Source organism: Temnothorax longispinosus, chromosome 6 (assembly GCF_030848805.1).
Source record: "Temnothorax longispinosus isolate EJ_2023e chromosome 6, Tlon_JGU_v1, whole genome shotgun sequence".
Taxonomy (NCBI): domain Eukaryota; kingdom Metazoa; phylum Arthropoda; class Insecta; order Hymenoptera; family Formicidae; genus Temnothorax; species Temnothorax longispinosus.
In genome coordinates, this window is record NC_092363.1 from 12980648 (window position 1) to 13007240 (window position 26593).

The following is a 26593-nucleotide window of genomic DNA, read 5'->3' on the forward strand; positions in this document are numbered from 1 at the left end:
GACATCATTTTAATTCATTTTTATTACGTCATGAGATAATATTAATGTATTTTTATTATCTCGTAACATAATAATAATTGCAGGAATATAAATTATGAAGCTATCATAGTAATTCAGTAAATTAAAATTATGCTATAACATAATAAAAATTCACGAATTAAAATTATATCATGGTTAATATAATTTCAGGGAATAAAAATTATGCCATGACATAATAAAAATTGAAAATTAGAATTACAATCATTTCAATCATTCAAGAATTAAAATTACGTGCATAAAAATTCATGAATTAAAATTATGTGCATAATAAAAATTCGGGGATTAAAATTATGTACATAATAGAAATCCAAAAATTAAAATTATGTGCATAAAAATTCGGGAATTAAAATTATGTACATAATAGAAATTCAAGAATTAAAATTATGTACATAATTGAAATTCAAGAATTAAAATTATGTACATAATAGAAATTCAAGAATTAAAATTATGTACATAATGGAAATTCAAGAATTAAAATTATGTACATAAAATTTCTAGAATTAAAATTATGTACATAATACAAATTCTATAATTAAAATTATGTACCTACACAATACAAAATCGGCAATTACAATTATGTACACAATACAAAATCGGCAATTACAATTATGTGCATAATTTTAATTCCGGAAAAAATTTTATGTCATAACATAAAATAAATTCAGAATTAATATTTTGTCTAGACATAATTTTAATTCTGCATTTTCAATTATGTAATAGCTTAATAATAATTCGATGAATTATAAATATGTCTAGACATAAAATAATTTCTTTTCTTTGAGTATCAATTTAATTTGATAGAATAGTATTAAATAGCAAAACGGCGTGCCATACACACGTGTAATAATTCGTATATTAACATAAAAAATTCAAGTCAATATTTTGTTATTAATTTTAGAGTTATTAATTAATTAATAAATAAAAAGTTAGCGTTTTGACTTGACTTCCACAAATTTTACGATGATGCATTTCCTCCTTTGAAATATATTTTTAGTCTGCTCTCCGTGTCACATATTCTCCGCGTCATTTGTTCTCCGGTCTTTCATCACAAACATAAATACACATTTCCGTACTCCAGTTTTTCTTGAACCTCGTATACATGGAAATTTTTGTTTTTTTATGTAAAGTGTGTAGTGTCTTGAAAAGCGTCAAAGTGTACTGCCACGTAAGTTGAAATACACTATCATTAATTGTTTGTATAATTGCTACTTTATCATAGAACACGCGAAAGTCCTTGTCATTACTGTACCCGATTTTTTTTCTTATTACTCACAGTGCTATTAACACATGTACATTTTCACAATAAAATATTCAAGTTTCTTTTTGGTTAATGTTCTATTCTGGTACTATATTTTTTCAGTTACTATAAGAAATCAACGTGGTACAAATATGGATATAGGAGACAGAGAATTAGTTATTGCATCTTCTGTAGTGGCTTTGGCATATCAGATGAGAAAAGTCATTGACGAGGTATTTTGTGAAAATAACGATGACGACGACGAAAGCGATGATGAGGTTGAGATAATGCTTGCAACAGTGATGCACGAAGAAAAAGAAGTGGGTCCGAACCCAGCACGATGCCAAAATTTTGTTGAACTCGTCGTGCCAAGATTTACCTTTAAACAGTTCCAAGAGAATTTTCGTATGTCTGCGCCAGCATTCGAAATATTGTTAGCTGTTATTGCTCCTCTCTTGGAAAATCGCACAGGAACTGGTAGACCGACAACAAGAATCGAAAAGCAGCTATTAGCTGTTGTGTGGTTGCTCGCAACGCCCGATTGTTTTAGGTAAGCAGAAAAGTTGAAGAATTACATAATTTCTTAGCCTTATTGTCTCCTATATTGTCATTTTGTCTCCGATCTTGTCGTATATATTATTAATATTATATCTCACGTTTGACCTCATAATCCTCGACCTCATAACAGGCTGAAAGTTATAATGCACATATTTCTTTTGTAGATCTATCGGAATGAAGTTTGATATGTCAAAATCAACCCTTCATTCCTGCTTTCGAAGAGTAATAGTTGCCCTTGTTTGTATATCTCATAGACTTAATTATTGCTTGGCCTACAGGCAAAAAGTTAGAAAGGACTGTTCAGAAGTTCAGAGATATTGCTGGTATGACGGGAGTGATTGGTGCAATAGACGGTTGTTATGTTCCCATTGATGCACCTCAAGTAAGTTTAACTTGTATTTTTACAACAAAAACTTACACTTTCAAAGAAATTTACAAAAGAAAAAGTAACAATTAAGAAATGAATGTAATGTATTTTAATTTGCTACTTACAGAGTATTACAAGTTAAAAAAATACCATGTTGTAAAATTTTTAAAATTTGTTAGGTTGATGCACAATATTATCGAATCAGAAAATGTGAGTACGCAATAACCCTTCAAGCGGTATGTGATCCTGAGTTGCGATTCACCGATGTATTTGCTGGCTATCCTGGGTCTGTGGAAGATCTCCGAGTATTTCGGAATTCTCCATTACCTATACAGAGACACTGAGGCAAACATCCAAAATTTTTTCTCCAATGGTGAATACATAATTGAGATAAGGCCTATAATCCTCCATTGCCTTGGTGTATTTCACTATATAAAAATATAGGACACCTAACTACTGTAAGTTAGTATTTTTTTACTTTGCGCGTAGCAGTTTAAAAATTCTTCGCCTTGCAATGATAACACATATTAATTTTAGATACAAATCTCGTTTAATACTATTCTGAGTAAAACGAGACAAACAATTGAAAGAACTTTCGGATTACTGAAAAGACGCTTTCGACGATTAAGACATCTCTCCATGGTCTGCTACGAAGAAATCCCAGACATCATACTGGTATGCTGTGTTCTACATAATATATGTCTACAGCAGGAGGATGATTTCCTCAAACTGTATATTGAGGAAGGATTGCCTTTTGTTTATGGGAACGAAGACGACGAAATAGGGCAGTATGAACCTGCAGGAGAAACAGGCGGCGCGAAACGTGATCGTCTGGCTGCTGCATTAGCAAACCATTGTTGTATGTTATTCTTTAAGATTCATTTATAATATACATTCTCTGTCTACTAACAAGTAAGGTTTCAATTTTTGAAATTACTTTTTGGTATCATCTATTTAGTATTTTATTTATTAGATGATTTTACTATATTTTCTTCTATATAATGACATCAACTTTCATGACGTGAATATTTGTATATAAATAATCTAATCGATTATTTAAACATGTTTTTTTAACTATTTACTTTGAAAGCATTTAAGTTATTATTACGTCGCGCAAAAGAGTTATGGTACGGTCTCGCTTCGCGTGTACTTGGCGCGAGACACTACCGTGTCTCTTAATTATTAAAAAACTTATTGTATTACGTGAAACAATACCCTTATAGAAATCTAATACTGTAAGTGATTATTTGGCTAGTAATTAATTACTTATTTTGAGTATTAAAATCATTAAAAACAGTACTTTTAATACTCAAAATAAGTAATTAATCACTAGCCAAATAATCACTTACAGTATATTAAATTTCTGTAAGGGTAATATGTATTGTATAAATATATGTAGTATCAATGCTATATACAAATATATTATATTATTTTATATTTATCTATTTCATAGGTTTTTCCGAAATAAAAATTAATTCCTAATATAAAGCATGTAAGCCTGGCTGGACGTTGTCGTTATTATTTGAAGGTTTTCTTTTTTTTATAATTATAAATATTATTTATTATTCGCATATATTCGCATATATCAACAAACGTTTCGACTCTCCGTTTGGGTCCTCTTCAGTATTCTTTTGATTTGTAAACAATAATATCTTCAATCCTAGTATAAGGACTGATTAAAATAATAGGCAAGCGAGAAGAAAAGCAATAAAAATGTATTCATCTTAAAATCTTTATTTATATTGTAAAAATATTAATTAAAATATGTTTACCTTAAAATTATTAATTATATGTATTGCATTAAACATATATAACGGATTGCGGATATTATTTGTTTACAAAGAAACATTAAAGAGGACCCGAACGAAAGGTCGAAACGTTTGTTGTAATGTATGCAAATAATAAATAAATATTTTTAAAAATAAACAGCTTTCGTAGTTCGCCAGTGATAAATAAATATATTTCAGTTTCTCGACTTAACTGGCAAAGTTTCGTACATCAAATTTCGCACGACGTTTCGGCCCTTGGTTTGGGCCCTTATCAAGTGACTAAATCATCTATAAGACTCGTCGTAAAACATCACAAGACATCCGTAATATGAAGTTGTTCCAGAAAAATCATAAAGATGTCTTGTGTGTCGAGTGATAAGATATATAAAAGTCAACTATAGCTGAACGTGACATGTTCGCAAGGAAGCGATCGACCGACTGTACGAAACTTTGCCAGTTAAGTCGAGAAACTGAAATATAAATATTTTTAATTTAAAAAAAAGAAGATCCTTAAATAATAACGACATCAACTGGCCAGACTTACATGTTCTATATTAATAATTAAATTATATTATTTTTACAGTTCAAAAGTCATTTTTGCATTGCAAGAACAACAGCTTACAAAATAATAGAAATTTATGAATATTCCGGATCTATCCGTTTGATCAGAGTCACGGAGGTAGTGAACCTACCACCGCAGAATTGGATATGTTATCATTTTTGTGGTAAGTTGATATTTATTTGTATTGAACTACTACATAATTTCTGTGTTAATAGTAATTGAACCTTCCATAGGTTTGCTGAGAATAAAGTCTGCCTTAGAGATGTGTTGTAAAGATTTGGAGTATGTCATGCAATAACTTTCAGGCAGAACAATCGAGTGCTTAATTTTTTAATTGATATAACGCTAAAGATCATAAAATTTGGAGACAACAAAGTTTCTGCAAAGATTATTAATATTGTAATATGTATATATATAATTCTCTCTCCCTCTCCCTCCCCCTCCCCCTATAATAGTCGATAATTGGTACTGCAATGTCTATTGCAATCAATTAAAGATTAACTATACAGTTTACATTCTTCTAAAGTTAATCACAGATAATAGTTCATCACAGATGTCGATAGAGAAAAAAAAACTAGTGTAGAAAAAAACAAAATTATGTAAAAAACAAACATAAAATTATTAATGAAAAAAACATCTTACGATTGACACTTTCAGTATTTATATATAAGCTGGTTTCCTTTTAATGAACACAGTCGATACGAACATTGTTTTATCTTTGTTACTCATTGATGACTACCAGAAATTAAAAGGAAAACAGCCATAGTTAACAGTTCTAATATTACACCTATTACTATATTTGGTTTTTCTTTCTTCTTTGGCTAATTTTCATTATTTTATTACTCTGTATTCGGTTTGGCGAACTTTTACGTATCAAGTTTAACTTTTCCCGATGTCGCTCTTTTGCGGCTTCCCTTTTTTCAAAGTCATCATACAAATCAAATACAGAGGCACAATGCGCCATAAAACCGCACTGAGATGGCACTGAGAATAATGGACGTGTTTAGTTGGGAGTGCAAAACACTTGCACTTTTGGTGCACTCCGGCAGTGTCGCCTGAACTCGATGAGTTTCCAGTGCGCACTCAGTTCTGCCCAGTGAAAAACGCTATTAGTTTGAAACAGAGTTATATATTTTTAAGGTAAACAAATATATGTTCTATTTTCCTTCTCGCGTTTGTTATAATAATATATTAATCAGATATATTAAGCTTTTTTAAACAACTTAATTGTCTTCTGAGTTAATAATTTTACAATTGAAATGTGCAGTTTTATTTCTTCTTTTGGGACTTCCGGTTCCGCCACCGTGGCGTGTGCACGGTGACGAGTTTTCGCTCGCATTATATTTGTTGCGTGTGCTCGAATCGCGGATTATTGGATTTATTCTGTGCGCTCTGCATGTACAGACGCATCCGCTGTTTTCCGGGAGTCATTATTTCCGGGGCTTTTCCTGTTTACTGCGTGTGAGAAATCTTTCCTTTGCGAGTGGGGCAGCTAACCTCATTCTTAGCCGACATGTCGGCAGGGGACGATCCCCCGTTCCCCGTTTCGCCTAATTATGAAGAAATAAGAGACGATTTCCAGTCATTTTTGTCGCAATCGGAGAAAAGTAATCAGGCTACAACAGAGAATGTCATGGATGTTGTTGAGGAAACGAGAAAGCGTCCCCTTCCCATTTCTTCCACCGAAGATGAGGAGGATGCTACCGAATCTGGCTCGAATGTTAAAAGCAACAAGAAGAGGCAGGGCAACCCTAATACATCCGGTTCATCCCCGAAGAAAGCAGGAAAACAATCTCAGGCTACATCGGTACAACCAAAAATGAAGACGGATAATAAGGGGAATTCTAACCTCTCAAATAGTAATCAGGGCAATAAGCCTGGTGCAAGTGAGATTCCAGCTATATATGGTGCTTATACAAAAGCTCCTTTCATTGTTCTTTTCCGTATGCCTACGGCAAAGGACCAGCCCAGAAGACGCATCTCTATTCTCACAATGGCAAAAAAACTTATGTCAGCAAACGTGAAATACGAGAGTGTTGCGCCTTTCTCGTTTAATACATGGAAAGTTACATTCCCGTCAAAAGCTGCGTCTAATGCAGCTCTCAAAAATAAGTATATTAAAGAAGCTGGATTTTTAACTTATATCCCAAAATATAAGTTAACTCGACAATTTGTGATTAGAAGTATTCCCCTTGATTTCTCTCTGACTGATTTAAAAAATACAATCGAGGACGAGAATCAAGACATTCTGATTTTGGATCTCTTTAGACTAAAAAGAAGGGATCGTACTACTGGTATATGGTCGGACTCGCAAGCGGTCTGCATTCAGAAGATGGGAGAGGATCTTCCGGATCACATCAAAATCTTCAAGACAATAGTTCACACGTCACCATTTCAAAGGTCGGTACGACTATGCTTTAACTGTGGCCTTTTTGGACATTTGGCAAAATTTTGTGAAAAAAATCCTAGATGTCTGCAATACGGAAGCGAGGATCACACAAGTTCTAAAGAGGCTCCATGCATTAAGCCAAAGAAGTGTATAAACTGCGAGGAGGAGCATGCTACCAGTGACAGGAAATGTCCCAAATATTTGAAGAATCTTGAGATCTCAAAGGTAATGGCTGCTGACAACTTGCCTTTCATGGAGGCAAGGGCTCTGGTACAGAAGAGGGAAAAAGGCTGTCCGTTCGAGAATTTTCCTCCACTTCCTTCGAAGGGAGGGATCCAGATGTCAAACATTCCGGCCAGTCTTCAGTCTAGTCCAAGAGGAAGGTCGTTTGCTGCAAGTCTTACACATTGTGCTCCGGAAATCTCATCCAGGCTTCTAGAAATTATGGAAAGGGCGTCTGCCATGAAGCAGGTGGATGTCTTGCTGAATAGGCTGGAGAATACCTTAAAACTTCACGAGGGAACCACCAAGGAATAATGCTAAGTTTTATTTTCTTTTCTTTTGTTTTAGCGCTCTTTTTTTTACATATATAAATTTTAAATACTTTGTTTTATATCCTTTTTTGCACTACATCCCTGAGCGCATATTAATTCTTTGTAAAGTTATCTATTTATATCTACCTTAAGGAGGTACTCTTACTATTTCTTTCATTTATATTTGTTCTCTTTATTACGCTTGAAATGGATAAATTTAGACTTGTACATTGGAATGCACATTCTGTTTTACAACGTTTTCAGGAATTGGAAAAGCAGAGTACATTGTTCGACTGCGCTGCGATCTCGGAGACGTGGCTTAAACCGCAATTTAACTTCATGTTGAGAGGATTTGATACGGTTAGACGAGATAGAGTTATAGGCAGAGGCGGAGGGGTGGCTATTCTGGTCAGCCACTCTTTGAAATACAGAGAGGTTTCCGTGTTGGAGGACTGTGCGGGTAAAGTAGAAGCCTGTGCGATTGAGATTTTTTTTCTCTGATATGAATCTTTTTATTGTATCTTGTTATAAGCCTCCACAGAGTGGCCAAATTTCTGAGAATGAATGGGTAAGATTCTTTACTCAGTTTGACGACCCTAATGGTACTGGAACTAATAGATGCATGTTTGTAGGCGTCTTTAACTCTCATAGTCCGGCATGGGGATCCTCTTTTCTCTGTCAGTCGGGTAGATCAATGTCATCGGCGATCGAGGATACAGAACTCGTTCTTATAAGCGATGGTGCCCCATCCTTTCTGGGTAACGCCTCGTGCGGCCCCTCAATCATAGATTTGGCAATTTGTCATGCTTCTATCGCTCCCAAATTTAGTTGTCAGACGCTGAACGATGCCTGGGGTTCGGATCATTTCCCGGTTTTGATTTCGTCTTTGGTGAGCAAAGGTTCCTCTTTTCCCCCACGTAAGCGAACTAGGCTATATAATAAATATACGGATTGGAAACTTTTTAGTTCAGTTATGGATAAGGATCTTAGACTCTTAATGTCATCAGAACAACCTAGTCCTACAGTTTTATATTCATCGTTTTTGGCGATAGTGGAAAAGGCTTTGGTGGAGGCTTCCCCGGGAGATCCTCGTAATCCTCCTCCTTCTCCCCCTCACCCTCCTTGTATTTGGTGGACTGAGGAGTGTGATGCTCTAGTAGCCGAAAAAAAAAATAAAATTACAAACTTTTCTGGAAACAGGTAGGGCTACGGATTACGAATCTTACAGAATTCAATGTACTGTAACAAAGAAGGGTTTAAAAAGGATTAAACTTGAGGGTTTTAAGAAATTTGCAGAATCTCTTAGAAGGGATACGAATCCTAAAATAGTTTGGGACACTATGAAGAGATTTGATTCTAGATGGAATCGAACTGAGACGGGTAAAGCTGTTCCAGTTGAAAAAATTGAGAGTGTCCGTAATCAAATTGACGACCTTTTCCCTCCGTGGGTTCCCCCGCCCCCTCCCATCAATTCCCTTAATTCTCCAGGGACAGACCCCTTTATGGATTTACCTTTTCTTCCTGAGGAGCTTGATTGGGCTTTGGAATCGGTGAACATTGGGTCTAGTCCTGGACTAGATGGTATTGATTACAGGATTATTAAGAATTTCTCCCCTTTAGGCAGATCTTTTCTTCTTAAAATCTACAATCTCCTTTATGAGGAGGGTAGTTTTCCCGAGGAATGGAGGGACTATCTGGTCTTTTTTATCCCGAAACAGGGTTCCAATAATAAGTTTAGACCTATTTCACTCTCATCGTGTCTATGTAAGGTCATGGAGAGGCTAGTGACTAACAGGCTTCTTTGGTGGCTAGAGGTTAACAAGCTCATCCCGGATTCGCAGTATGGGTTTAGGAGACAAAGAAGCTGCCTTGATAATTTGACAATTTTATATACTGATATCTTGACAGGGTTTGAGGAGAAAAGAGCCATTCCCGCTGCGTTTCTAGATGTAAAATCAGCCTATGATTCGGTTCTCCCGGATATTCTTATTGATAAATTGGCCTCTCTTGGCCTTCCCCCTCTTAGTAAGGCATTTATTTATAATTCTGTCTCTTTTAGAAAGGTTTCATGTTGTTTCCATGAGGTGGATGAAAAAAGATTTGCCTATCGGGGTCTTCCGCAAGGTAGCGTTTTGAGCCCCATATTATACACTATATATGTTAGTCATATAGAAAGATTGATACAGAATGATGTGCAGTTACTTCAATACGCGGACGATATTGGCCTTTACTCATCCTCCCCATCGGTGACAATCGGTATCAGAAATCTGGAGCGTGCCATTAGACAAATTGAGAAGGGATTGAAGGAAATCGGATTGGTACTATCTCCGCTAAAGACTCAATTTTGCGTTTTCAATAAGACTAGAACGAAAATCAATACTCCTCTGAATGTTTCGGGTGTAGTTATTTACCCTTCTGAGTTAATATCTTTCTTGGGAGTCACTTTTCATAAGAACCTGAATTGGAAATTTCACATGATGAAGTTAGAAAAGAAATGTGCCAACTCAATTAGAACTCTTAAATGCTTAGGTAGGAAGTGGTGGGGTTCCGATCCATGGGTACTAAGAAAAGTATATAGGGCTTTGGTCCGCTCTAGACTGGAATATGCGGGCTTTCTTATGGACTCTGTTTCTAGGGATTTATCCACAAAGTTGGACAGGATTCAGATGAGAGCGATTAGACTTGTTATGGGCTACAGGGGATCCACTCCCCTTAACGTTATGCTTGCAGAACTTCGAGAACCCTCTCTCTATTGTAGGCTTAAATACTTAGCTATGGGCTTCCTTTTTAGAGCTTGGTCCAATGCAACACACCCACTCATTGAAAAATTGACACACCTAAATGATATCCGTCCCATCCTACACGGGAAGCGTATGAGTAACCCCTTTTCTGAGGCATTGTCCTCCTTCCAGGAATCACGTGAATCATGTTTTTCAGAGGAAATATCCGATATGTTATCCCAGAAATTTTGAGGCTCTTTTTTCTCGTTTGGAGGTGGATGAGGTTTCCGGAGATATAATTAAAAAGGATATCTCTCCTGTTGACAAGTTTAACGAGTTATTCGATCAGGCCTTGCTTTCGGGTAAGGCTATATTTACAGACGGTTCTGTTATAAAAAAGGAGGGCGGGGACTCTGCTGGTTTCTCCGTTGTCCTAGATTCAGGTACCATACTCTTTAGGTCGTCCGCTCTTGGTTTCTTGTCCTCCTTTACAGTGGAATCAATGGCCATATTAAAAGCTCTTCAGATCTGCGAGGAGCAGGAGTGGTCTGAAGCTTATATTTTCTCCGACTCGCTGTCCAACCTACTTGCTATCTCTTCTAGTTATAAACCCTCTCGGGCCTCTTTTTTGATCTTAGAAATAAGAAATCTTCTGATTGAATTCAAAAGAAAGAATTGGAATATAAATTTAGTCTGAATTCCCTCGCATAGAGGTATAAAGGGAAATGAGCTTGCAGATAGGATTGCCAGGGCGGCCTGTGACGATCCCCGGGGTGACTTTAGTGAAATCCCTCATAGAGAATTAAAGCGATTATGGAAAAACGAAACCTTCAAAGAGTCAATCGAGTGGGGTTATGGGGAGAGGATCTTTAGAGGATCCAGATTTTTCTCGGTCTTTTATGATCAGGATAACTTCAACTTTAGGACGGCGTGGTTTGATGGGATGATTATGAATAGAAGAGCATTTACAACTATTAACCGTTTGAGATGCGGTCATACATCTCTCCGAGACAGTCTGTTTAGGTTCCTCATCGTGGACTCCCCGGACTGTCCATATTGTGGGGAACTGGAGACCCCTGAACACGTTTTCTGGTCTTGTTTTAAGTATGACGAGCAACGCGAGATTTTGGTAAAGGCCCTAACCAAGTTATTTGGATACGGCCCCTTCTTGTTGGAGTTTTTACTTCAAATCCCATCACCGGAGGTGGTATTCATTCTGGAGGAGTTCATTTGCTCATTGCCGATTTTCATTTGATACAAATCCTCATTTCTTACGATCTGTCAGGTAACCTATACCCAATTTATGGTCCGTTAATTATGCGCTGTCGAGATGTGCTCTGCTTAACTTGAGTTGATGTACAAGTTTTCAAATATTTTGTCGTATAGTTTAGTTAGTAGATAAGAATAGAAATAATACAAGAAATGTTTTTATAATTCTCTAATAGATTCTAAATTCCTAAGCTTAACTAGTAGTTGCGGGCTGTGATATAATGTTTAGGTTTTTCGGTTAGACAAGGAAGGGACTTCCTTCCAATTTTTTAGGGGCTGTGCGCGCGGATGCGTGAATGTCTCGCCCCTTTTGGGGCGACATTCCCTTGCGAAATAGTTATTTTAATATATGCTCCATTTTTAGTTAAATATGAATTGTGATTGGGACACCTCTATTGAGGCGTTCATGTAAATGGCCTTAATGTATGTAGCTGCGTTACAACTAGTTCCGTGTCATGTATGTAGACCATATGAGTTCTCCCCAAGGTCCTTCTTTTATCTGAATAAAAAAAAAAATTTCTTCTTTTGTAACAACATTTTTCAGACTATACCCTTTTCACCCAATCGAGTGGCGCCATCTCTCGTTTTTTACTAAACACTATTATTTTGATACTTCTGATCATGCTTCTGATTCTATCTTCACCATTGTTTTAACAAAACACAATTAGTATTAAACAACAGTTGTATCAGCGTGCATTTGTGACGCATACAAAAATATGTCTACGATTCTCGTTTTTAATAAAAACCTGCATGCGTATCTTACAGACGAAGCAGGAAACATGGTGTAGAGCGATAGAGAATATTACGTTGCTGTAGATCTACAAGGTACATATAAGTATTAAGAAATATATCATTATTCAACTATGACTGTTTATAACATTATTCTTCAATAGAAATATCATCACTCTTGTCATTAGGCTTGTATTTTTTTTTTACTTTTATTTTATCACAAAAGATTATGCGTGTGCCAAGAAATTATTAATTGGATCAAGACAAAATTTTTAATACGAAATAATACATATAAATTCGATAATTAAATGAAAAATTTGGAATAAAGTAGATAGTTATATACAGCTTTACATTGTTTCTGTACGTTATATTATATGCTAATAATTTTTAATCTTCTTATTTTGTCTTTTAAATGTCACAATTTTTAGCGTGTGTACTTAATACAATGTTTTGTTGCATTAGATCAAAGTGTGATCGAGGTCTACCTGCCTGATACAGAAATGAGCAGTGCAACTGACTGTGAGCACAGTCCTTCTTTTCTCGACAACTTGAAAGAAAATGAGGATATTAACATTCAAGCTGATACTGTTCAACCTTCGACTTTATCTACTGTTCTTCCACCTGAAGGCAATTCACAACTGAAGAAAAGCAGGAGAAAAGTGTCAGGTGCACAAGGCACTGCCTCTTTATTTAACAAACCGCCGCGGCGCCGGCAAGCCAAACTGCTTCAAATGGTGAAAACCAGTTTATTGCTATAATCATTATTACTATACCTATATTAAATCAATTAAAACATACATTTCGTCATGTTGCATTTACTGATAACACTTTTGTTTTGCAGTTGCAATCTGGACAGATCACTTGATTGTAAGAAGCCTCATACACTTCTGGTCTGCAAATCAAGAATTGTTCGCAAGCACTGCAATGAAAAACGATGATGTGTGGAAAATAGTTGCCAAGGAACTAAATACACTTAAAAAGACACAGTATTCTTTAGATCAATGTAAAAATAAAAAAAAGAGTTAAAGCGAAAATATACTGAAACCAAAGACCACAATATGCAGTCCGGTGCAGAGGCCAAGACATGCTCATTTTATAAAGAATTAGATGAAATTTTAGGCAAAAAGCCATGCGTCAAGCCCGTTGCACTGGCCTTCAACAGGCGTCTCGTTCTGGATAAAATGTACAAGGATGTAGACTGTAAAAAACCTGAGAAAAAGAAGAAGAAAAGTAAATCCGACGTTCTCGATGAAATTAGTCGATGGAATATCGAAGAACCACTGATGCCGAGAAGCAGAGACAGCGCGAGGAGCAGCTTGAGATTGCACGGAAGAGTATCGAGTCTATGGATGCTCGCATGGGTCAGTTAATTAATGTCTTGAAGAAAAATTAAAGGTATCCCAGATAGCACAACACAACTAACTATACAATTTAAAAGGTTAATTTGCAGTATTAGCTGAGATTATTTACTATAAATTTTCCTAAATTTTTGTCGCTTAACTATGCATCTTTTGAATATATAAATTGTAGATTCTTTTTAAACGCCCAGCAAACACAGTTATGTAACCGTTATATTGGCGTAATAAAACGAAATGTAACGTGCAATGTAACCTGGAGGTTTCAGTTATATATATGTTAACCCTCCGTAGTCACACCGGGTCAATTTGACCCGAGCCTCAACTTTGGTCGTAAATATCTTGCTCGTAACTTGAAAATTGGCGGGCATGACGCCCTCTACAGCTAGAGCTGTAGTTAAAAAAAAAAAATTTTTTTTGAAAAACAAATTTTTCGCGAATTTTTTTTATATGTTAAAAATTCCTGAGGCCCTTCTTTTTTTATAGCAATCAATTTAGCAATATCGTAAGTGCATTCGAGAATTTTTTCAACACGATCGGTGGATAAATGGTCAAATGGCGAACGGTCAAAGTTCGTCTCGGGTCAAAATGACCCAGAGTGACTTCCTTGTTTGAAAAAATAGGTGTGACTACGGAGGGTTAATTGTAATTCCCACTCATGTGACATTGTGTGGACATAACAGCAATATAACGCATTATATTGAAATTATATAAAATACTCTAATTTAATGTAACTGCTATATTAAGGACGTTCTCTCGTCCTTATACTAAAGAAAATCGATTTTCTTAGGATTTTCTTGAAACTGTGAATATACGTTAATTTAGGTGTGCTTTATGCGTGGTATAAATTTCAGTATCTCTTCCGGTATAAAAAATAAAGATACTGAGCCTCAAAGTTTCAAAAAAAAATTTTAAAAATTAATTTTTTTAGTTTTGGCATTTTTTCCTTATAGAACTCGACGAGAGGAGCAACTTTGGTCCTCTTGGCCAACCTCGTATCTCTTACCGTTTGGCCTGGAAAACCTTTTCATTAGTAAAAGTTGAAACTTTGAGGCTCAGTATCTTGATTTTTTTATACCGGAAGAGGTACTGAAATTTATACCACGCATAAAGCACACCTAAATTAACGTATATTCACAGTTTCAAGAAAATCCTAAGAAAATCGATTTTCTCTAGTATAAGGACGAGAGAACGTCCTTAACCTTCCTATACCCGCGCATTGGTCTGTCAGACCGACGATATACGTTTTCCTTGTTTTTTTTTTAAATGGAAAACAAGGTAAACGTATATCGTCGGTCTGACAGACCAATGCGCGGATATAGGAAGGTTAATTGCCGAAAATGTATATAACTGCAATCAGGGAGTATATATCTTACTCCCTGACTGCAATATATATACTACCGAAATACTGTTACATATCTAGTATTGAAATTTGAAATAGCCATAATGCTCGAAGTTATTTGTATCTATAATAACTGTAAAGTTAAAATTTATATCTTTTATGCAGATACATCTCTGAAATAATTACATGTAGATCTATATAAATGTACTGACAATGAGATGCATCTATACAACAGATATAAATTATAACTCCATAGTTATTATAGATACAAATAACAAATTTTTAATGTTCTAAAGAAAAATAAATATTAAAACATATTTTTTATTGCACAAATGTTTTATTGATGCACACATTCTTCAAGCATAGATATACGTATATTAAAGGACTGTTTATATTTAAATTGAAATTAATACGTTAATAACAAATATAGCTTGTCACTTACCGCATTACAAATTACTGAAGAAAATTATACCCTATTTTGTGAGGGTTGCTTCGTAAGAAAGACATCTTGTATAATGTTATCTGTCTTCTCTTTAATTTTCAGTAATATTCTTTAAAATTAACATATACCGATATCCTCATTCCCTAATTCGTGCTAATGATATCAGAGTTAATTATTTAGTATTTCCCAGGCGTCGTTTTCCGCTTTCGAGTTCCAATTCTGTTGTGCCTTATTGTCCGTTTCGAAATTGATCAATGATTCCTCCTTCTTCTCCGCTTTCGATTGCCTCTTCGAAGTTATCGTCTTGCCCGTTTGTCTTGCGTCATTGCCCCAATCCCAATTGTAGTTCGAGATATTTGAGGAATCTCCGGTAGAAATGTTACTTCTGAAATAAGCAAAGGATAAATTTCAAAAAATTAATTGTGTTTTACTAGCACGAATTTATTAATAAAATCGATAATCTGATGAACATTTATTTTTATATATGTATATTCGAATATTGCTAAAAGTTTAGAAGAAACGTACTTTGAACTGGAGCTTCTTACGAGAGATGATTTTTCATTGGAGCGATTCGATTGTATTGAATCGCTATTCTGATACGTGTTAGAGAACTGGTATCGGTCCATGGAATCATATTGCTTAGGTTGTTCCGCTGAATTGGTCCCACCAATGTCACCCAATCCTCCCCGTCTCGTTATATCCCCAACCTGTGCATTATTCTAAATTAGTCCCTAAATTTCTTGACTCTTAATAAGACATTCACTTATAACTTGTGACAATAACTTCTGACAATTTGATCTTAATGACAATTAAATAATGTCAGCAATACAGAAAGCAAATGAAAGAATTTATACCTTTGACCTGACCTCCTACGTTCTCTAACAATGTGCCGTCACGAACCTAATAATATAATACAAAAAGAAGGGAAAAACAAAATAAAAATATATTTAAAAAATAAAATAATTATAATTTTGACAGAAGAGAAATTAAAGAAAATAAATTTACGAAAGTAGTAATGATAATTGTAACCAATACATCTCGCACATTTGTGATTTTATGTAAATTTATGCGTAGTAATTCTAATATCGAAGATAAATGAAACAATAAGCTTTAATCCTATTCTTCAATATTATTTAAGAGACGGAAGAAATTGTTTTAATCCCTAATTAGTTTGCATGTTCGAAATCTTTTTTCGAAATTTGCCTTTTGCGAACTTGCCTTTTGCGTCGCGAGTCCTCCAATCTTAATCGCGTTCTCGGTAGCTTTGCTCGCTATTTTCGACGCCGAGGAAAAGAATATTGACCAGCCCTGCAACAGTAGGAAATAATAGATTAATTTGTTAATTGTAAATTACAAAAGTTGAACAAATATTAAAAGTCGTACAGTTGCTAATGATGATACTGCGGTGTCGAATAATTCCTGGGACAAACTCTTGGGGGGTGGATCTATTTGATAACCGAAGCCACCGTATTTACCGCCTTGATTAGGTGGGATATTACTAAAAAGATAATATAATTATAACTACTTCTCTCATGTTAAAGCCAGGAACACAATACAAAGGTACAGGGAATAGCAACAGAATGTAGATTTTCAACCAATCGAGAGCCGTGTATCAATGCATTCTGTCCCTATTCCCTGTACCTTTGTATCGTGTTACTGGCTTGACGCTTTCATTCTTACACTTTACCACACATTCTTCCAATATCTGAACTTGATCACTATTTCATTTGTTCACCCTCTCGTACTTTCCTTTTGTTTGCACATTTATTTGTGTTCAATATTCTACAGCTACAGCTATACCAATTAGTGATATATACCAAAACCGTGTTATGTGTATTATATTTATTATATTAGAATATAAATATACGGGGTGTCCTAGATCTCCCTCATGGTAAAGAAAGTGAAAATATTCTCGAATGTTAATCCTATTCTCGATACTCGATATACTTCTACATATATATTTATATTACATTACTTATATTATTTATACGAAAAAATAACAAATATATGGTACTAATATTAATTTCACAAGATTCACGTAGTGGATTAACAAATTGCAATGTGCTAATGATTCGAGACTATATAAATGCCCGATATAGAAAAACAAAAGCTAGAATACAGACTTACTCTGGACGATTGGCATTTTCATTCTGTTTCTTCGCAAAGAAGGATCCCGTTTGTACCTTAAGACTACTCGAGTCCATATTTAAGAAGAGGACAAGTCGCTCTGATACGAGTGCTCTTGCTTACTTTTAATGAATGTCGACGACTAAAATTCCTTGACCGTTGAACTGTTTGGACTCCAAGGCTCTCCTCTCGCCAATGTAGCGATCTAAGGAAAAGAAGTAGATATTTAAATAGCTTTTAACGGACATAGCGATAAAAGTTGACGATAAATCTCTCCACCTGGTCTCTGTACAATGCCGCTGCCTTAGTATTATAAACTTTCGTCCCAGTCGGGTTGACTCTCAAAGAACTCATAGGCATTTCTATTACCGCCAACCTTCATTTTTGCTAGCTCCACGTCTTTCCATTTGTCCATAGAAACGGAGCGGACGAACGACAAGTGTACACCTAGACCACGATGTTTGCCAGAACACTCGAGACATATCCAAATGCCATATGTCACGGATACCCATTGCAGATTGTGGCTGCCACATTCGAAGCATTTCTACAAAATGCACAAAACATATAATCTCACAATCGTAGAACAAGTCAATTGCAAGAGGCCATAATTAGGCATTACTGCATTAATTTTATTTTTGTATGATATATTAATGAAAAATACAAATACGCTACATGTGTCATTAATAAGCTTACATTGTTCTCGTGTTTTGGCTTCAATTCACTTAGCACTTGTCGTGTCCGTAGACTAGCCATGGTTACACTGACATCGGTCAGAGTTGTCAAAGGTTGTCAAAAAGCAAGACGCATACTTACCAGTCGCTGACGAGGAGGACGACGAAGAGGACGTCGGCGCCAGGAGACGTTCGGTAGAAGAGACGGATGTAGCACGGCGTCTCGGTACTGTGGATAGCCTGCCGTCGTGCGCGGGTGACGATCCGGCCAGGTATCGAGTATCGATCACTGAAGAACTCGTAGCGGTTTTTTTCACAGCCGATTGTGCTGGTGATGTCGTAGTTGCTCGACGATGGCTCCCACCGATCCTTCTGCGATTCTTGTAACCTCTTCTTTCGATTTGTCTATCGCCGCAGTATCTTCTGGTGATGCTTTTGCGGTTTCTCGTGGCTCAGTTTCTCCTTCTTTCGAAGGAATACTTTCGGAAGCGACACTTACGTTGCTTGTTGGATCTGATTAATATGATGATCCGTGGATCCGCGAGCGCGCGACCGTCCCGGCCGAAACGTGATGAAATACCTACTTCCTAACCTCTGTTCTGTCACCATGCATCCATGCATGACGGGCGCGTTCAGCAGATACCAACTGTTGAGTTCGTGTTGTTAAAGCCCCGGACACACAAATCGACGGAAGACGTAAGACGTAAATCGTAAGGAAATCCACTAATCAGAGTCGACTATTCCCCTCTTCTTCCCTCTTAAAGAGTGGAATAGTCGACTCTGATTGGTGGATTTCCTTACGATTTACGTCTTACGTCTTCCGTCGATTTGTGTGTGAAGGCCTTAACACTCTGCACCTCTATGAAGTTGAGCTCCGGTAACTTAGGGCCAATTTCACCAACCACAGTTAGCTTAACCGATGGTTAAAGTTAGCAGAATTGACCAATAGAAATGAATCCACCCTGCTTTCTATTGGTCAATCCTGCTAACTTTAACCGTCGGTTAAGCTAACTGTGGTTGGTGAAATTGGCCCTTAGCCGGTCAACTTCGACTTTATTAATTTTCATATTTTTTTATCGTTTGTTTGTCGTTTGTTGGTGATTGTTGGCCTAATTACAACGTTTGTTGGTTCTTAATTTTTTTTTAAATTTAAAAAGAAAAATTAGCATTAAGTTAGCCGGGAAAATTTTATTTTTAATTTCAAAAAAGCCTAATCGATGCGTAATCGTTTGCTGATGATTGTTGGTCTAGTTTTAACGTTTGTTGGTTTATTATTAGTCTTAAAAACGAAAAAAAAACAAAAATTATTTCACATATTAAAGTAATCGAAGATTGGTTTATTTGCCTACGACTTAAGCTTTATTTCTATCAATTTAAGGCTAACATCTATAAAACTGCCATATGAATACGGGCCTTAACATCGGCAGAAAATCGCGAAAAGATAAAGAAACATGGTGGTTCGTGGGAAGCACACACACACACACACACACAACGGGGGGGTGCGAGGGGGGGCCTTCGGCCCCACCCTCCCCCGCACCCACCCCGCCGGTAGGCTGCGTGGACCTCGCTTTACAACATAAAGTACATGCTAAGTTGTAAAACGAAATTATAAAGCATGCATGGAGGGGTGCAAGAGGACTTACATGCGTGAACGCACGTGAACAGAAAGGCTTTTCTCCCCTGCACCCTCCCCCATGCATGTACTTTATAATTTCGTTTTACAACTTAGCATGTACTTTATGTTGTAAAGCGAGGTCCACGCAGCCTACCGGCGGGGTGGGTGCAGGGGAGGGGGGGGCCGAAGGCCCCCCTCGCACCCCCCGTTGTGTGTGTGTGTGTGTGTGTGTGTGTGCTTCCCACGAACCACCATGTTTCTTCTTTTTGCGATTTTCTGCCGATGTTAAGGCCCGTATTCATATGGCAGTTTTATAGATGTTAGCCTTAAATTGATAGAAATAAATCTTATTAAATCGTAGGCAAATAAACCAATCTTCGATTACTTTAATATGTGAGATAATTTTTCGTTTTTTTTCGTTTTTAAGACTAATAATAAACCAACAAACGCTAAAATTAGACCAACAATCATTAGCAAACGATTACGCATCGATTAGGCTTTTTTGAAATTAAAAATAAAATTTTTCCGGCTAACTTAATGCTAATTTTTCTTTTTAAATTTAAAAAAAAATTAAGAACCAACAAACGTTGTAATTAGGCCAACAATCACCAACAAACGACCAACGAACGATAAAAAAATATGAAAATTAATAAAGTCGAAGTTGACCGGCTAATTTACCAGAGCTATGAAGTTGGCCGGACAACTTCAACGTATCGAACTTTCATTAATTGGAATCGATTGGTGGTCGTTTGGTGGTCTTTGGTAGTCTAGTCCGATCGTTTGGTGGTTAGTCGTTTTCCTGTAAAATAAAAATGAAATTTCTGGTGTGAAGTTAGCCGAACAATTTTTATTTTTCAACCAATTTAACTTTTTTATAGCTCATTCGACGCGGAATCGTTTGGTGGTCACGAATATCATCGGTAAAACGTTTGGTGGTCAACGGTTTTCCCAGAAAATAAAAAAAATCGTATGCGCATAATGCTGGACATATCACCACTGTGCCATTAGCCGGAAAAATTGTATTTATCACCCAAATTGACTTTGATAGGGCTCAATCGACGCGGAATCGTTTGGTGGTCACGAATATCGTCATTAAACCGTTTGGTGGTCAATGGTTTTCCTAATAGAAAAAACCGTACTCTCACGCCATTGGTCGTATGACTCCGTCACGTTAGCTCGGTAATTTGATGGATAAACATTATTTATCAATCAAATTGACTTTCATACGGCTCAATCGACGCGGAATCGTTTGGTAGTCACGAATATTGTCATTAAAACGTTTGGTGGTCAATCGTTTTCCTAAGAAATAGATAAAACCGTACTTTCACGCCATTGGTCGTATGACTTCGTGACGTTAGCTCGGTAATTTGATGGATAAACATTATTTATCAATCAAATTGACTTTCATACGGCTCAATCGACGCGGAATCGTTTGGTGGTCACGAATATCGTAATTAAAACGTTTGGTGGTCAACCGTTTTCCCAGAAAAAAGGAAAAACCGTATGCTCACGCCATTGGTCGTATGACTCTGTGCTATTAGTCAGAAAAATTGTATTTGTCACCCAAATTGACTTTGATAGGGCTCAATCGACGCGGAATCGTTTGGTGGTCACAAATATTGTCATTAAAACGTTTGGTGGTCAATCGTTTTCCTAAGAAATAGATAAAACCGTACTCTCCATTGGTCGTATGACTCCGTGACGTTAGCTCGGTAATTTGATGGATAAACATTATTTATCAATCAAATTGACTTTCATACGGCTCAATCGACGCGGAATTGTTTGGTGGTCACGAATATCGTCATTAAAACGTTTGGTGGTCAATCGTTTTCCTAAGAAATAGATAAAACCGTACTCTCACGCCATTGGTCGTATGACTTCGTGACGTTAGCTCGGTAATTTGATGGATAAACATTATTTATCAATCAAATTGACTTTCATACGGCTCAATCGACGCGGAATCGTTTGGTGGTCACGAATATAATCAGTAAAACGTTTGGTGGTCAACCGTTTTCCCAGAAAAAAAAAAACCGTATGCTCACGCCATTGGTCGTATGACTCTGTGCTATTAGTCAGAAAAATTGTTTTACTGATTATATTCGTGACCACCAAACGATTCCGCGACGATTGAGCCGTATGAAAGTCAATTTGATTGATAAATAATGTTTATTCATCAAATTACCAAGCTAACGTCACGGAGTGTCATGCGACCAATGGCGTGAGAGTACGGTTTTTTCTATTTCTTAGGAAAACCATTGACCACCAAACGTTTTAATGACGATATTCGTGACCACCAAACGATTCCGCGTCGATTGAGCCGTATGAAAGTCAATTTGATTGATAAATAATGTTTATCCATCAAATTACCGAGCTAACGTCACGGAGTCATACGACCAATGGCGTGAGAGTACGGTTTTATCTATTTCTTAGGAAAACGATTGACCACCAAACGTTTTAATGACAATATTCGTGACCACTAAACGATTCCGCGTCGATTGAGCCCTATCAAAGTCAATTTGGGTGACAAATACAATTTTTCTGACTAATAGCACAAAGTCATACGACCAATGGCGTGAGCATACGGTTTTTCCTTTTTTCTGGGAAAACGGTTGACCACCAAACGTTTTACTGATTATATTCGTGACCACCAAACGATTCCGCGTCGATTGAGCCGTATGAAAGTCAATTTGATTGATAAATAATGTTTATCCATCAAATTACCGAGCTAACGTCACGGAGTACGTCATACGACCAATGGCGTGAGAGTACGGTTTTTTCTATTTCTTAGGAAAACCATTGACCACCAAACGTTTTAATGACGATATTCGTGACCACCAAACGATTCCGCGTCGATTGAGCCCTATCAAAGTCAATTTGGGTGATAAATACAATTTTTCCGGCTAATGGCACAGTGGTGATATGTCCAGCATTATGAGCATACGATTTTTTTTATTTTCTGGGAAAACGGTTGACCACCAAACGTTTTACCGATGATATTCGTGACCACCAAACGATTCCGCGTCGAATGAGCTATAAAAAAGTTAAATTGGTTGAAAAATAAAAATTGTCCGGCTAACTTCACACCAGAAATTTCATTTTTATTTTACAGGAAAACGACTAACCACCAAACGATCGGACTAGACTACCAAAGACCACCAAACGACCACCAATCGATTCCAATTAATAAAAGTTCGATACGTTGAAGTTGTCCGGCCAACTTCATAGAGGTATACACTCTGCGTTGTTCGACTGTTACCACCTGCTACTGAGTGGCTGTATCTCCTGAACGCGCCCAATCACCGATCTTCTCTTTTTTGCCCTTTACCTTCCCTATCAGAATGTATATAAATTAAAAAATAATGTATAATTAATATTTATATAATTATTGATATAGAAAATATATTTTGATATTCGTATTAGTCAAATCGATTCTTACAAATAAAATAATAATAGATATCTATAATTATTATTTATATAGATATAAAATATATAAATCAAACCGCGGCGTCTTAGAATAATTGTGTATACGTACAATTCTACAAAATAAACCAAAATATATGTATTTTAATAACTTAAACATACTTAAGACGAATTAATAAAAGCGCGAGTCAATGCCGGTCATAGTCCGAATTCTATTATTTCAAGACCGTCTTAAGGAGGTTGAAGCAGTTTGGTCAACTCTAGATTTTAGTTTGTAAAAAATATATATGATAGTATAGGATCTACCGCATGTGTGAGAATTATTTCAGATTTATTGACCATCCAGAAGCTGAGATATTAATTTCCAAAAATGCGTCGTTTTACATGGGGTTAGATGGAGAAAGCGTTGACGGCGATGATTGATCCCAATTTTCTTTAATATCTAGTCTATATAAACGCTCAAAAAACGTGCCTACGCATACAGTAAATTAATGCGAACATTTAGAACGCAAGAAAACACGTATTCACCATCTAATAACAAATATATTACAAGTTAAAGCGATCGAAATTAGACTGAAATAGCAGTTGATAGTTCGCGAGTAGGTAGATGTGGCAACGCAGCGTCGCCCGCGTTTTGGCTGTACCCGAATCCTGTCGGCATGTGCACATTTTTGTGGTTCTCTTCCGTGCTATGTCCACGATTTTTTGATTCTCTTTGGAAATAAAACCAAAAAATCATGAATCTAACGGAAGAAAACCAAAAAATTGTGAACATAACATAAAAGAGAACCCTAAAATCGTTGACATTACTACAAAATAGTAGACACAGCACGGAAGAGAACCAAAAACGTGCACATACCGACAGGATTTGGGTATAGCCAAAACGCGGGCACCTAACCTTATCCAGAATGACAAAAAATTCACCGGCATGTTTACGTTTAGCAACTGCCGTTACGTGGCTTAATACAAAGGCGAGTACTGCTACCAACCCCATAAAAGTGAAACGTTGCCAAGTTTCAATCGTATTTAATATAATCGACGGAAAGTTATTAAAAAATCGATAGCTTATATAATTGTCAAGGGAGCTACCAGTAAGAATCATTATTTCATTCTATCAACGGCAAAACATATATTCATGCCATTTTTATATTGAAATAATTAGCAATACTACAAGTTTTCAAGTTGGCATTGGCAAAAAAGTGTTTCGTTTTTAGCTAATTAAAATATAAAGATGCATAATATGATACTTTTACTATACGTTTTATGCAATAGCAGCGTATGGAGAATAAAATGATACCTAATACAGATTTTTTAATGACCTAATAAAAAACTTTTTTCTAAACCGTCAATTGACTCAACTGGATCGCTTCAACCTCCTTAAGTATGTTTTGTTATTGTTAATATACATATTTTGGCATATTTTATAATTGTACGTATGTACAATATAATATTTTAAGACGCCGCAGTCTTGTTTATATAACTTATATTTATATAAATAATCAATCCTATAGATATCAATATATTGCACATTTTGTCAGTATATATCTCTGAACGTGTTATGTTGACGTAATATTGTTGTTATTGTAGTGTCACCAATAAATAACAGAGCACTATAACTATTACAAAACACAGTTATATTACTGGTACAAAAAGGATTACATAACTGCTATGTATATATTACATTACTATAGTTATATTACATGTTACTTCTGTGTTATATAATGGTTATAGTTTGTGTTTGCTGGGCGCTGTATAAATAACATAAATAATGGCTACTCTTTTGCAGTTATTCCTTCGGCTCTGGACGCATAGTATATAACAAGTTCAAGTCCGTGGTATCATACGTGATTGATGATCTACCGTTGTTCGATAAGAATGCGGTGGTTACTGCACCGAAGCTGTTGGTGTATGATTCACTTGACGAGAAAGTAATACAGAGCTATCTGGAATTCTCTCTTGCCTCGCTGTTGTTTTATTCGATAAAGGAAGGCGCCTGCAGCGAGCAGTCCAGCCGTATGACGCCGGAGCAAGAACGCCGGAGAGATGATCGACAAACTCACTCTCACGTTCAACCGCACTCAGCAGGCTGTGATCACCAAGGAACTGATCGAAATTATCTCCGGTGCCGTCGCTTTGGATTAAGAATGTCCCGCTGAGAATATTTAGTTTATCAATTTATAGTGCCGGCAAATAGAAAGAGAATACGCTGCTGGAAAAGAAAGAACGGGGAGACAAACCTGTTACGCTGCCGAAGGATAAAGTTCCCCATTAACTTGGACGATGTTCGATCAACCGCGGAGTTACATGGTAAACATCAAGAATATTATAAGTCTATCTGTTATTTATATGTCCAAGTTGTTCAATAAATCAATCCAATTACAAAACCACGTTTCAGCGTAACAGCTGTAGGTTTAGTTGCGTAATACAAATTTTATGAGACTCATAAAAATAATACATAAAACGTTATGTTCAGTTTGTAATATATAAATTAACAATAAGGTTTGATCATCGTGAGCCCATTTTAAATGAGCTTTTTTAATGTCTATTTTTACTAATTTACATTAAGGCCGGTATTCATAGTCGAATCTTATATTTAAGTCCGTCTTAAGTACGATCTTAAGATGCCATTAACTAATCACAGAGCCGTATTAGCATCTTAAGACATTACTTAAGACGATCTTAAAATAAGAACTAACTATGAATACCGGCCTAAGTTTAAGTTTGGTTTAACTTTTTATCTTTTCCAAATTCCTAGAATTAGGAAAAGATAAAAAGCAAGGTAAATCAAAATTAAAGTTAATCTGTATTGTTATAAATGGATATACGTGAACAATGTCTATTTCTACCAATCTCGATTAACTTTAATCTCGGCCTAACTTACTTTTATCTTTTTCTAGTTTTAAAAATTAGATAAAGATACAAAGTAAATTAAACCGAGATTAAAGTTAATCATCAGCATTGGTAGAAATGAACTAGTACAATAAGTTAAAATAAAAGAAAATATATTTGTTCTATTCTAACTTATTGCACTAGTTCAAAAGTGCAGCGAAAACGAACAGGCCTAATATAACGTTCGTAGAAACGCTGTTGAAACGTTTTTATATATGTATGTATATAAAGAAGTGAATTTATACTAATAAAGGAATGTATACTATTTGTTATATTTGTACCATTTATTACCTTCAATTTTCAATTTTATTTAGAAACAAAATTTGATATATTAGAATATTAATCAATATAACATAATTATACTATTTAGGCGGTCAATGTAATGTCATTTAATATAAAATATAATGAACTTTTCTTGGCGCAATTAGCCTTTAAGGAGGCAAAAATAGTATCTATAATTAATTATAATATAGTTTTTGTATAAAGTTATGTATAAAATTTTTTGCATAAAATACTAGGCCTGTTCGTTTTCGCTGCACTTTTGAATTGATGCAATAAGT

General features: G+C 35.9%; 1 protein-coding gene and 1 pseudogene across 1 annotated transcript; one reads left to right on the forward strand and one right to left on the reverse strand.

Moving 5' to 3' along the window:
• The first annotated feature begins 816 nt into the window (after positions 1-816).
• On the forward strand, positions 817-15390 carry LOC139814544 (uncharacterized). The gene is made up of 9 exons (XM_071780864.1): positions 817-1204; positions 1400-1826; positions 1999-2216; positions 2381-2659; positions 2739-3060; positions 4554-4695; positions 4766-12268; positions 12635-12906; positions 13014-15390. Exon 7 carries the CDS (start codon positions 6046-6048, stop codon positions 7456-7458), a length of 1413 nt encoding a protein of 470 aa, XP_071636965.1. The 5' UTR covers positions 817-1204; positions 1400-1826; positions 1999-2216; positions 2381-2659; positions 2739-3060; positions 4554-4695; positions 4766-6045; the 3' UTR covers positions 7459-12268; positions 12635-12906; positions 13014-15390.
• Positions 15187-18395, reverse strand: LOC139814545 (uncharacterized; annotated as a pseudogene).
• Between the last annotated feature and the right edge of the window lie 8198 nt (positions 18396-26593).